Source organism: Salmo trutta, chromosome 8 (assembly GCF_901001165.1).
Source record: "Salmo trutta chromosome 8, fSalTru1.1, whole genome shotgun sequence".
Taxonomy (NCBI): Eukaryota; Metazoa; Chordata; class Actinopteri; order Salmoniformes; family Salmonidae; genus Salmo; species Salmo trutta.
The window spans coordinates 8653954-8666691 of NC_042964.1; the positions used below are offsets into that span (position 1 = coordinate 8653954).

At 45.7% G+C, this 12738-nt stretch overlaps 1 protein-coding gene across 1 annotated transcript in view; it reads right to left on the minus strand.

The window, feature by feature from the left end:
- Positions 1–12738, minus strand: part of LOC115198134 (ankyrin-2) — a 74941-nt gene that overhangs the window by 40061 nt on the left and 22142 nt on the right. The window contains exons 10-18 of the mRNA XM_029759843.1: positions 12649–12721; positions 9215–9356; positions 8674–8761; positions 7254–7357; positions 5298–5333; positions 3960–4184; positions 2412–2566; positions 1935–2146; positions 890–1094 (exon numbers count right to left, since the gene is read on the minus strand). Coding sequence (XP_029615703.1) covers positions 890–1094; positions 1935–2146; positions 2412–2566; positions 3960–4184; positions 5298–5333; positions 7254–7357; positions 8674–8761; positions 9215–9356; positions 12649–12721 — 1240 coding nt within the window. The remainder of the gene's footprint in view (positions 1–889; positions 1095–1934; positions 2147–2411; positions 2567–3959; positions 4185–5297; positions 5334–7253; positions 7358–8673; positions 8762–9214; positions 9357–12648; positions 12722–12738) is intronic.

The window sequence follows — 12738 nt, forward strand, 5'->3', positions numbered from 1 at the left end:
TGTGCGAGCAAGGAGGCCTACAAACCTGACTCAGTTACATCAGCTCTGCCAGGAGGAATGGGCCAAAATTCACCCAACATATTGTGGGAAGCTTGTGGAAGGCTACCCGAAACCTTTGACCCAAGTTAAACAATTTAAAGGCAATGCTACCAAATACTAATTGAGTGTATGTAAACTTCCGACCCTCTGGGAATGTGATGAAAGAAATAAAAGCTGAAATAAATCATTCTCTCTACTATTATTCTGACATTTTTTATTCTTATAATAAAGTGGTGATCCTAACTGACCTAAAACAGAATTTTTACTAGGATTAAATATCATGAATTGTGAAAAACTTAGTTCAAATGTATTTGGCTAAGGTGTATGTAAACTTCCGACTTCAATTGTATGTTATTTCATAGTTTTGATGTCTTCACTATTGTTCTATTATGTAGAAAATATAAAAAATATAGAAAAACCCTTGAAAGAGTAGGTGTGTCCAAACTTTTGACTGGTACTGTATATACACGTGTGCGGTTAATCTGCCCTCTCTCTAACTGTCACTCTCTGACCTAGGAGAGCTGTGTTTTCTCTGTTTAGTTAGGTCAAGGTGTGATAGGTGGGTGGGCATTCTATGTTTTGTTTTCTATGTTTTGGCCGGGTATGGTTTCCAATCAGAGGCAGGTGTCTATCGTTGTCTCTGATTGGAAGCCATACTTAGGCAGCCTGTTTTTCCTTTGTGTTTTGTGGGTAGTTATTTTCCGTTTAGTTGTAAAGTACCTGACGGAACTGTCTGCTGTCATTTTTTGGTTTAATTTGTAAGTGTTCATTCTTCTTTCATTAAAACTACAAGATGAACATATTCCACGCTGCACCTTGGTCTATTCATTATGACGCCTGTGACACTAACCTGTGATACTACAAAGCAGGCGCAGGGTGGGCTGGTCCCCGCCGAAGCCATTGACCACAGGGTCAGTGTTACTCTTGGGGATAGGGATGGTCATGGTTATGGGTTTATGGAATTTCCTTCTCCGGGGCTCCAGGGTCACAATGGGGCTGAATGTCGCCTTGTTTCCCAGGAGCTTCCTCACCATGTCCACATTCATTGGCTGAGCCTGGTGGTGACAGATTACCATGTTAGTAGTAGTTTAACATTAGTGGAACCGACAGTAGGATCTTCTTTGGGTTCCAAAACAATGCTTGACTGAGCTTGTCTGGTGCAACAAATGAAATAGTCCCAAAACTGCATACTCCACCCTTCTGGCAATCCAAGCAGGCTCAATCAAATGTTTGAAGTAATACAAATATAAAAATAAATCATATTTGGACCCAGTTCTTGTAACCAAACCAGTCAGAAGCAAGTCAGGTTGTGTGTTACAGTGGTGTGAAGTACTTAAGTAAAAACACTTTGAAGTACTACTTAAGTAGTTTTGGGGGGTATTGTACTTTACTATTTATATTTTTGACAACTTTTACTTTTACTCCTCTATATTCCTGAAGAAAATAATGTACGTTTTACTCCATACATTTTCCCTGACACCTAAAAATACCTACAGTATCAATATAACACTTTGTCACCCCTACTGCCTCTGATCTGGCGGACTCACGAAACACAAATACTGTGGATATAAATGATGTCTGAGTATTGGAGTGTGCCCCTGTCTGTCCATAATTAAAAATAATACGAAAATTGTGCCGTCTGGTTTGCTTAATATAAGGAATTTGATGTATAGCAATTACTTTTATTTTGTACTTTTACTCAAGTATGCCGGTTTAGCACATTTTCTACCACTGTACTTAAGTACATTTAAAACCAGATACTTTTAGAGTTTTACTCAAGTAGTATTTTACTGGGTAACTTTCACTTTTACTTCAGTCGTTTTATGTTAAGATCTATTTACTTTTACTCCAGTATGACATTTGAGTATATTTTTCCACCACGGGTTTGTTATTACCTGTAGTCCCACTCTGATCCTCTTGGTGAGGGCTCCTTCTGGGAAGACAGCTTGGACCTGAGGCATCACCGTGCTGCTCAGGATGCCCCCCTCTGGACCGATCAGGCTACTGTCCTGCTTGACCCGGGACACCACAGCAAAGTACTGGGGGAAGTCCCTGGTGATGATGCGGCAGATACGTTTCTTCTCCAGCTCCTCTGGAGGGTCCAGTTCTGGAGAGGAGGACATGGTCCTGTTGAAATACTTTAACAATACAATGCACTCCCTCCTTGGAGTAATCACTGCTCAAAAGACTGGGTTGGTGTAAGCTATATATGGAAATCTTCACTTTCACCTATGGAGACATTTTAGATGAGTGAATACTCCAAGAAAGGTAGGCAGGATGGATTGTGTTTCCAATGTCTTTGAGCAGGGGCCAATGGCCTTTAATTACGATGATCACTAAGTGTTGTCTCACGCTGATAACATCACACTCACCCTCGTCCATGCCGTTGAGGATCTGGTTAAGTTCCTCCCCAGTGTGTTCACAGTGGTGCTCCTTCCAGCTCTCTCCTGTCTCACTGCGTAAAATCACCAGCTCCCTCTCCTTCCCCCTCAGGGCAGCGAAGTGAGGGATCTCCACCAGCACAGGCCTGCGACCAGGGATTGAAGCATGGTGAGTGTGGGAGTGGGGGGTTATGTGTGGGAGTGGGGGGTTGTGTGTGTGGGGGAGGCGGGAGTACGATGTATGTGTGTGTGTGTGTGTGTGTGTGTGTGTGTGTAAAAAGTGTGTGTTCGGGAAACCACTTATCTAACAACCCACCAGATGAGCACAGTACAGTGTGTCAACTACAATACCTATGGGACAGTCATGCTAAACGGAGGAACATCCACCATGTACCAAATTAACCAATAAAACGATGAGGTTGAACAGACAGACAGACGGCACTAAACATAGAAGGCCAACCACAAGTTAAGGAGACAAAAGGTAAGTGGGTAGTGTCTGAGATGTTACGACAGAGAGCACAAGTGGATCACGCCACTAGCACGACACTAGCACGACACTAGCACACATATCATCCAGGTGAGGTCACAGACACGGACACAAACACAACACATCACAGAGGTGGGTCGTAATATAAAAGGAGGGTGATATCAAATGGAACCAGTAGCATCCGTGGATTGTTTCATATGCGGGTTTTTTTCTCCCCTACCCGAGGAATTTTGTCCCGGGTGGCCCGAGCTGCAGGATGCGGCTAACGAGGCTCTCGCCCTCGTTAAGAGGGGGCGGGGCAGTGGGAAGGTGTAGTTTACTGTGAGACCAACCGTCCGTTAGCAGCAGTAGGGGAAAGAGAGCGGGAGTAGTCAGAATAACGGGTGACTAGTGTATACTGTTGGGTTTTGGCTGAGTGGAGTGGAGGCCATCAATAGGATGTAACGGTATAAAACATTGGGCTTTAAATATACAGGGACTTTCAAAGTGGAAGTTATTATATTATTGGTAGACAGCCTCTCCTAGTGGTTTACCAATCTACATATCAAATCAATCATGGAGCAATGTGGTTTTTTTTAGACATTTTTTCTTTCCATGTGTAATTTTTTGTTTCCACGTGTCTTATAGAAACAGTTAGTTTTCACATGAAGGGTTGATTCAGAGTTAGAATGCGGCCCCGGCTGTTAAAAAGAAAACAAGCAAGGCCCCTGGCGCTGGGAGGAAGCAAAGAGCAGAGGTAGCTTTATTAAGGCATAGGCAGGGTGAAATGAATCTGAGAAAAGGAAGAGGGGCCGCAAAATTCTCCGGTTTTCATTCATACAGTAAGTTACAATGTCCTTTGACGAACACACTCTCTCTTCTGTTTCTATCCTTGCACCCACTCTGCTCTGTCACAACATAGATCTCTGACATCACTTCTCTTTTTTCATTCTCCCTCGCGTTTCTCACTCTCACTCTCTCACTCTTTCTTTCTCTTTCTCCTAGGATTCTGTATACTCCTACCTCTCTCACACTAACCGTCTCCCTCAATCTCTCCATCTCCGGTATCTTACCCGAGGAACTGGGCTCCAACAGGCCCCACCTCGATCAGCCTGCTGGCCAGGCCCTCTCCCTCCACCATGGGAGGCATGGTGGCCAGGCGGTGCCTCTTCACCAGCCGGCAGGTCACCCGCGTGGGAGCGCTGCACTTCCGCGGTGGGATGATGATGCGCAGGCCGTTGTGGCGGCAACCCCGCATGGCTCCGCCCCTGGCGTCAACCATGAAGCTAACCAGGAAGCTGTGGCGGGGACAGGAATGGGCGGGGACAGATATTATGTTTACAAAATAAAAATAGAATGTTTTATATTTAGGCATTGTCTCTTTGTACCAGAGGAGGCTGGTGGGGGGAGCTATAGGAGGACAGGCTCATTGTAATGGCTGGAATGAAATGAATGGAACGGAGTCAAACGTGGTTTCCATATGTTTGATACCGTTCCATTTAGTCCATTCCAGCCATTACAATGAGTCCCTCCTCCTATAGCGCCTCCCACCAGCCACCGCTGCTTTGTAAATTACCCTTTACACAGATAATGTACATTACATTATGTACATTACAGAAAAAATAAGGATTTTTGACTTGATAACTATGTTCAAATATGAATCCATGTTAAAACAGACATAAGAATTACAGTTTCACTGCATGCCCACACCTACATGCAAAAACACAAGACACAAGTGAGAGGGGAATGGGTGTGATGATAACACTACATACTGTAGTACAGTTAATGTAATAGCGCTGCTACTAACGCACTTCACCTGTGACACCATTATGTTAGGTAAAGCAAATACACCATTAAAATGACACTCCAACACGTAGACAATACGGCACAATGTCAAACATGGAGATCAAACATACAAACACAAGACTTTGCAGCTGTGAATTGACCCAACACAGTGAAACAACAAACAAAATGGCCACCATGAGTCGGCAGGATTCAACCAAGATGGACACAATGGCTGACCAATGATGATGAGGAAATGTGTGTGACTTTTTGATGCAGCACTAGGTGCAAAAGATGTCTTCCATCTGATAAAAGTGGACTAAGTCCCTTATAAAGTGGCCTGTGTAAAAATGAATGGCTAAGTGATCGAAAGCTAAAACGGGGGAATAGGTGAACATGGGCAACATCTGTTAGTAGTGTTGCACTCGCATTCAGGCATTTTTGACACACACACACACACACACACACACACACACACACACACACACACACACACACACACACACACACACACACACACACACACACACACACACACACACACATAGATCTCCCCGGAAGGAGAGCACACTGTGAAAGGAGGAGGAAGAGGAGGATGAAGAGGAAGAAACCAAGGTGCAGTAGATCACCTGCTGTCGCCATGATCATGGCACGGAGAGGAACGTCTGAAAACAGAACAGAGACCCGATAAGACAGAAGGAGAGAGAGAGAGAGAGAGAGAGAGAGAGAGAGAGAGAGAAAGAGCAAGAGAGAGCAAGAGCAAGAGAGACAGACAGCGATAGATAGATAGATAGATAGATAGATAGATAGATAGATAGATAGATAGATAGATAGATAGATAGATAGATAGATAGATGATAGGGATATAAGTGTTTGTCATATTGCTTGTCCTAAACCAGTACTTAGAGACATACTCAGTGGCCCAACATTAGTGATTCAGGATTTCTGTCATTATAAAAAAGAGGGATTATCTTTCCTTATTGTTACGAATTAGTGTGGCAGAGAGAGCTAGCCTGAGGTCAACAGGGTATCTTCATATCATAATGTATTACACTAATAGGTCTATAATAAGCCCTAACATTGTTCATTACTGCTCTTCATAGTGTAGGATTACAAAAGGTTGTGAATCTTTTCTCAAAACTCTCCAAAACTCAACAGCATCTCTACTTGAGGTACCTGGACCCACCACTGCTCTAGTGCTGCTTGATGTACCTAGACCCACCACTGCGCTAGTGCTGCTTGAGGTACCTAGACCCACCACTGCTCTAGTGCTGCTTGAGGTACCTAGACCCACCACTGCTCTAGTGCTGCTTGAGGTACCTAGACCCACCACTGCTCTAGTGCTGCTTGAGGTACCTAGACCCACCACTGCTCTAGTGCTGCTTGAGGTACCTGGACCCACCACTGCTCTAGTGCTGCTTGAGGTACCTGGACCCACCACTGCTCTAGTGCTGCTTGAGGTACCTGGACCCACCACTGCTCTAGTGCTGCTTGAGGTACCTGGACCCACCACTGCTCTAGTGCTGCTTGAGGTACCTGGACCCACCACTGCTCTAGTGCTGCTTGAGGTACCTGGACCCACCACTGCCCTAGTGCTGCTTGAGGTACCTGGACCCACCACTGCTCTAGTGCTGCTTGAGGTACCTAGACCCACCACTGCTCTAGTGCTGCTTGAGGTACCTGGACCCACCACTGCTCTAGTGCTGCTTGAAGTACCTGGACCCACCACTGCTCTAGTGCTGCTTGAGGTACCTGGACCCACCACTGCTCTAGTGCTGCTTGAGGTACCTGGACCCACCACTGCTCTAGTGCTGCTTGAGGTACCTAGACCCACCACTGCTCTAGTGCTGCTTGAGGTACCTGGACCCACCACTGCTCTAGTGCTGCTTGAGGTACCTGGACCCACCACTGCTCTAGTGCTGCTTGAGGTACCTGGACCCACCACTGCTCTAGTGCTGCTTGAGGTACCTGGACCCACCACTGCTCTAGTGCTGCTTGAGGTACCTAGACCCACCACTGCTCTAGTGCTGCTTGAGGTACCTGGACCCACCACTGCTCTAGTGCTGCTTGAGGTACCTAGACCCACCACTGCCCTAGTGCTGCTTGAGGTACCTGGACCCACCACTGCTCTAGTGCTGCTTGAGGTACCTGGACCCACCACTGCTCTAGTGCTGCTTGATGTACCTAGACCCACCACTGCTCTAGTGCTGCTTGAGGTACCTAGACCCACCACTGCTCTAGTGCTGCTTGAGGTACCTGGACCCACCACTGCTCTAGTGCTGCTTGAGGTACCTGGACCCACCACTGCTCTAGTGCTGCTTGAGGTACCTGGACCCACCACTGCTCTAGTGCTGCTTGATGTACCTAGACCCACCACTGCGCTAGTGCTGCTTGAGGTACCTAGACCCACCACTGCTCTAGTGCTGCTTGAGGGGCTGAACACATTGGGCTCAAAGGAGACCTGTACTCATGATGGGTTAGATCAGATAACAGTTGCACCTTTTGCACCAAAATAAGGTTTTTCACTATTTTGATAGTCAAAACCCAACCCTTCTGTGTGCCTGCTGTGCCACCGCGGTACCTACCCAGAGTGGACGGGGCTGGAGGACAGTGCCACATTGTCCAGGTTTTCTGTGCCCCAGCTCAGACGGTACGAGTCCTTCTCATTTTCCATGGCAAGAGACGACACCTGGCACGCAACAAAGACATGCTTGTTAGGGACTGACCTACCACTGCCAACCATCATTTAAACACAGAATGCATTGCAGTGTTAGGTCAGACACTGCAGTGTAAGGTCAGGTCAGACACTGCAGTGTTAGGTCTGGTCAGACACTGCAGTGTTAGGTCAGGTCAGACACTGCAGTGTTAGGTCTGGTCAGACACTGCAGTGTTAGGTCAGGTCAGACACTGCAGTGTTAGGTCTGGTCAGACACTGCAGTGTTAGGTCAGGTCAGACACTGTAGTGTTAGGTCAGGTCAGACACTGCAGTGTTAGTTCAGGTCAGACACTGTAGTGTTAGGTCAGGTCAGACACTGCAGTGTTAGGTCAGGTCAGACACTGCAGTGTTAGGTCAGGTCAGACACTGCAGTGTTAGGTCAGGTCAGACACTGCAGTGTTAGGTCAGGTCAGACACTGCAGTGTTAGGTCAGGTCAGACACTGCAGTGTTAGGTCAGGTCAGACACTGCAGTGTTAGGTCAGGTCAGACACTGCAGTGTTAGGTCAGGTCAGACACTGCAGTGTTAGGTCAGGTCAGACACTGCAGTGTTAGGTCAGACACTTTTGTGACCATCTTTTGTGACTTTCTACTATCAGATAAATTACATTTTAAAGGCAGTCTTTCAATATTCCAATGCTGCAACTTTAACAAATGACCAAATATTACAACCCTTTTTATTGAAGTAATCTATACTGAGCGTACAAAACATTATGAACACCTGCTCTTTCCATGACATAGACTGATCAGATGAATTCAGGTGAAAGCTATGATCCCTTATTGATGTCACTTGTTAAATCCACTTTTATGCCTTGAGACAATTGAGACATGGATTGTGTATGTGTGCCATTCAGAGGGTGAATGGGCAAGACAAAATATTTAAATTCCTTTGAACAGGGTATGGTACTAGGTACCAGGCGCACCAGTTTGTGTCAAGAACTGCAACACTGCTGGGTTTTTCACTCTCAACAGTTGCCCGTGTGTATCAAGAATGGTCCGCCACCCAAAGGACATCCAGCCAACTTGACACAATTGTGGGAAACGTTGGATTGAACATGTGCCAGTATCCCTGTGGAACGCTTTCGACACCTTGTAGAGTCCATGTCCCGACGAATTGAGGCTGTTCTGGGGGGGAGGGGGCAATTCAATATTAGTAACTGTTCCTAATGTTTTGTACACTCAGTGTATATTATGTTCTGAACAAATGCATTGGGCAATGCAAAGCATACTGTAGAATGCACAGTGCAGCATGTTTTGGTGCAGTATATGTAAAATGTTGAACACTACTTACGTTGTGGCCGGTTAGCATCTCGTCCATCAGGCTGTCCTGTTTGGGAGAGTAGTAACCGTGGTGACTGGGAGTGTAGGACCTGTCTGAACTGAGGAGAGGAGGAGAATGTGAGGTTGGTAGCCATGGAAAAATCACACACAGCTAAAACACTGTTCACCACCCAATACGGCAATAATCGAACCATCTGACACGGCACAAGTAGTACTCTAAAATGAAGGAATGGAAGGCGATAATAACTTTGAGCTGATTTACTGGTGGTTTTACGGTCTTTAATGTCCAACTATTGTTTCGTTTCGTTTTTCTCAGAAAAGTAGGGGGGCCAATAAGTGGGCCATCTATTAGGGAACTCGGCCATAGAGAAACCATAGCATAAAGAGACCAAAGCTATTTTTGCACATACCTTTGGATTCGACTACGTAAGCATGGTAGGAAGGAGAAGAAATTAGTGAAAGAGCATCAGAAATATTAGAGCATTCATACACACCCCTCCCCCCACACAAATACACCATTCTCCTCGACCATAGTTATGTGTATAGACTACCTGTCAGAGCGTCCCCCCTCCAGGCTAAAGCGCAGGTAGTTCATCCCATCCAGGTACTGTCCAGGCAGGGAGTCATCCCCCAGCTCCCTCAGGTCCTCTGCCCTCAGATACTCCCCTCCATCCCCTGTCATAGTGTCATCACCTGGGAGAGAGAGAGAGAGAGAGAGAGAGAGAGAGAGAGAGAGAGAGAGAGAGCGAGCGAGAGAAAGAAAGAGAGAGAGAGAGAAAGAAAGAGAGAGCGAGAGAGAGAGAGAGAGAGAACAGATGTGTGAGGACCATGGAAGATGATAGGATCATTCTGGGGAAGAGGACACTGTGATTTGGTGTGCGCTCAGCAGGAGTAACTACACAGGGGCGAGCACTTTCCTGGGATGTGGATGTGCACAATCAAACTGACATGAGGTTGAGTTACACACGTACAGACACACAACCATTCATACACGATCATCCTCCCTCTTCATCATCACATAAAAGCACTTGTAAACACTACAGATGAGCTTGGAGACACATAACTGTCTTGTGTCCAAGTTATAAAGCTCTACTGCTGCTGTTACCACTACTGAACAGCAGTAGAATCAATAATACCCTTTTCACAATACAGAGCTGAACCAAACTGAGCCAAGCTGTACTGGGCTGGCTATCCAAAAAACCCACAAAATTAGATGAAATGAACTGGAAAGGACAATGTGAAAGCAAATTGCCTGAGCCAGTACAGTACCGTTCAGGTTGGCAGCATAGTGTGAAAAGGGTATACAGCCCCTGACAGAATAAGTGAGGCAGAGAGGCAAAGAGAGATGTTCCTGTGTCAATAGCATAACCACTGCCTGTAGGAAGAGAGAGATGTCCCTGTGTCAATAGCATAACCACTGCCTGTAGGAAGAGAGAGATGTTCCTGTGTCAATAGCATAACCACTGCCTGTAGGAAGAGAGAGATGTCCCTGTGTCAATAGCATAACCACTGCCTGTAGGAAGAGAGAGATGTCCCTGTGTCAATAGCATAACCACTGCCTGTAGGAAGAGAGAGATGTCCCTGTGTCAATAGCATAACCACTGCCTGTAGGAAGAGAGAGATGTCCCTGTGTCAATAGCATAACCACTGCCTGTAGGAAGAGAGAGATGTCCCTGTGTCAATAGCATAACCACTGCCTGTAGGAAGAGAGAGATGTTCCTGTGTCAATAGCATAACCACTGCCTGTAGGAAGAGAGAGATGTCCCTGTGTCAATAGCATAACCACTGCCTGTAGGAAGAGAGAGATGTTCCTGTGTCAATAGCATAACCACTGCCTGTAGGAAGAGAGAGATGTCCCTGTGTCAATAGCATAACCACTGTCTGTAGGAAGAGAGAGATGTCCCTGTGTCAATAGCATAACCACTGCCTGGAGAAGGGAGAGTTCAAAATAAACTAAACAAAAGGAAAGGAGGTACAATATGAACTCATTCATCTACAGGGAATGAACTCATTCATCTACTCAAACTCAATACTAGGTGCCATCACTAGGATTAGCACAACAACTGTAAGAGTAAGTAATACTCTAGTCTAACTATCAGACAAGTGGTGCAAATATAGACCCACAAAGCAACGTTCATTAACAACACACCCAATATCAAGAAATGTCAGTTGGAACAGCCAAACCAAACCCAATCCTCGTCTAACAGCTTCCAAAACACAACTAGATTAATGAGGTGTGACTTTTTTCCACAAAAGTGACCGCCAACCACTCCACCTATATAATCCAATATTTCCTTCCAGAAAGAAAGTGAATTCACTGCACAACTGGAGGAGCCAGGAAAAAGACAAATTGTCCATATCTGTAATGAGGTGTTATGAGGTGACTGTTTGGCCATAAACGCACAAACTCTAACACTTCCAACACACCAACAGCGTCATGGCATTTTGGTACACCAGAATTACATTCATTTCCAATGAAACGCTGTGTTTGGCTTGCAGCATTGCGTTGCAGAGGCAGTTGCAGTGCGTTCTGTGTGGTGCATACGTTGGATTTATCAAACGTATGAGTCAAACTGTATGTGTAGACGGTTTGACAGAAATGGCAGCAGAAGGTGAATGTTGAACTTTTGTTACATACATATCCAGATGAAGTTGCGTATTATTTTGCCGGTGTGTTCGAAGCGTAAGAGCCATGACAGAGAGCCTGGAAGAGTGTACTACTCCCTCCACAGAACAGCACAAACTGCCTCTAACCAGAACAGAAAGAGGAGTGGGAGGTCCCGGTGCACAACTGAGCAAGAGGACAAGTACATTAGAGTGTCTAGTTTGAGAAACAGACGCCTCAGAAGTCTTCAACTGGCAGCTTCATTAAATAGTACCCACAAAACACCAGTCTCAACGTCAACAGTGAAGAGGCAACTATGGGATGCTGGCCCTTTGGTTCCATTTATTAAGGGCTCAGAGCATGGTGGATCTGAATAGTAAAACACTTTTAAAACCACTGCTTCCCCTAGCTGATTATCAAGGAGCGTTTCAAAACAAAATCACTGTCGCATTAACATTCAATGGGACACAGACATCATTAGTGTCAATGTAGTTTGTTGTCCACACTAATGCTTTTCACAATGATATCCAGTATTTCCCATTTAGACAAGTGGCCCTAAATGTGTATATCACAATCTTGATTTCACCGCACTGTGTTTGAATCAAACCCCCTACCAAGAGTGGTTGAGGTTGGTGCAGGTTCAAGTATATACTCTAAGACTCATCCATGACAGCTTGTTATACACAACCATTGCAGAGGAATCTCACACCATGCGAATTACCACGACCACAACAAACCGCCACACACTCGTCAATAGCATTCACCACGGCAACCTTAACACGGTGTACCTTCTAAATCCATGGAGTCATCTGACAGAACAGCATCCTCATTCTGTTTCAGCCCTGTGGGTACAGTCTGCAGGCCTGTACAGTGTACAGTACAGTGTACAGTACAGTGAGAAACTAGCCGACCACGACCAACACACACTAGGATTGGGCTATGGAGAAACGGGAAGGACTTGGGGCAGCCTAAATGAGATGTCTACACTCTTAGAAAAAGGGTGTCTTTGGCTGTCGCCATAGGGGAACCATTTTTGGTTCCAGGTAGAACCCTTTTGGGTTCCATGTATAAGCCTCTGTGGAAAGGGTTCTTCCTGGAACCCAAAAGGGATCTACCTGGAACCAAAAAGGTTCTACCTGGAACCAAAAAGGGTTCTTCAAAGGGTTCTCCTATGGGAACAGCTGAAAAACCATTTTAGGTTCTAGATAGCACCTTTTTTCTAAGAGTATACAGGGAAACTGGGACAGGGTTTGAAGTCAGGCTTACTGAGGTGCTAGTAGGTCAAACCACATAAATGGACTGAAGTTTAGAATAACTGTCTTTATATATGGTGCTGGTCGTATACAGTAGGCTAGTGACTGGATCAAGTGTCAAACTCACCCTCCTCATCAGACACATCCAGGACTTCAGTCATGGTCTCAGGAACGTTCATCTTGTGTTTCTCTGTCACCGTCTAGATGACATAAACAG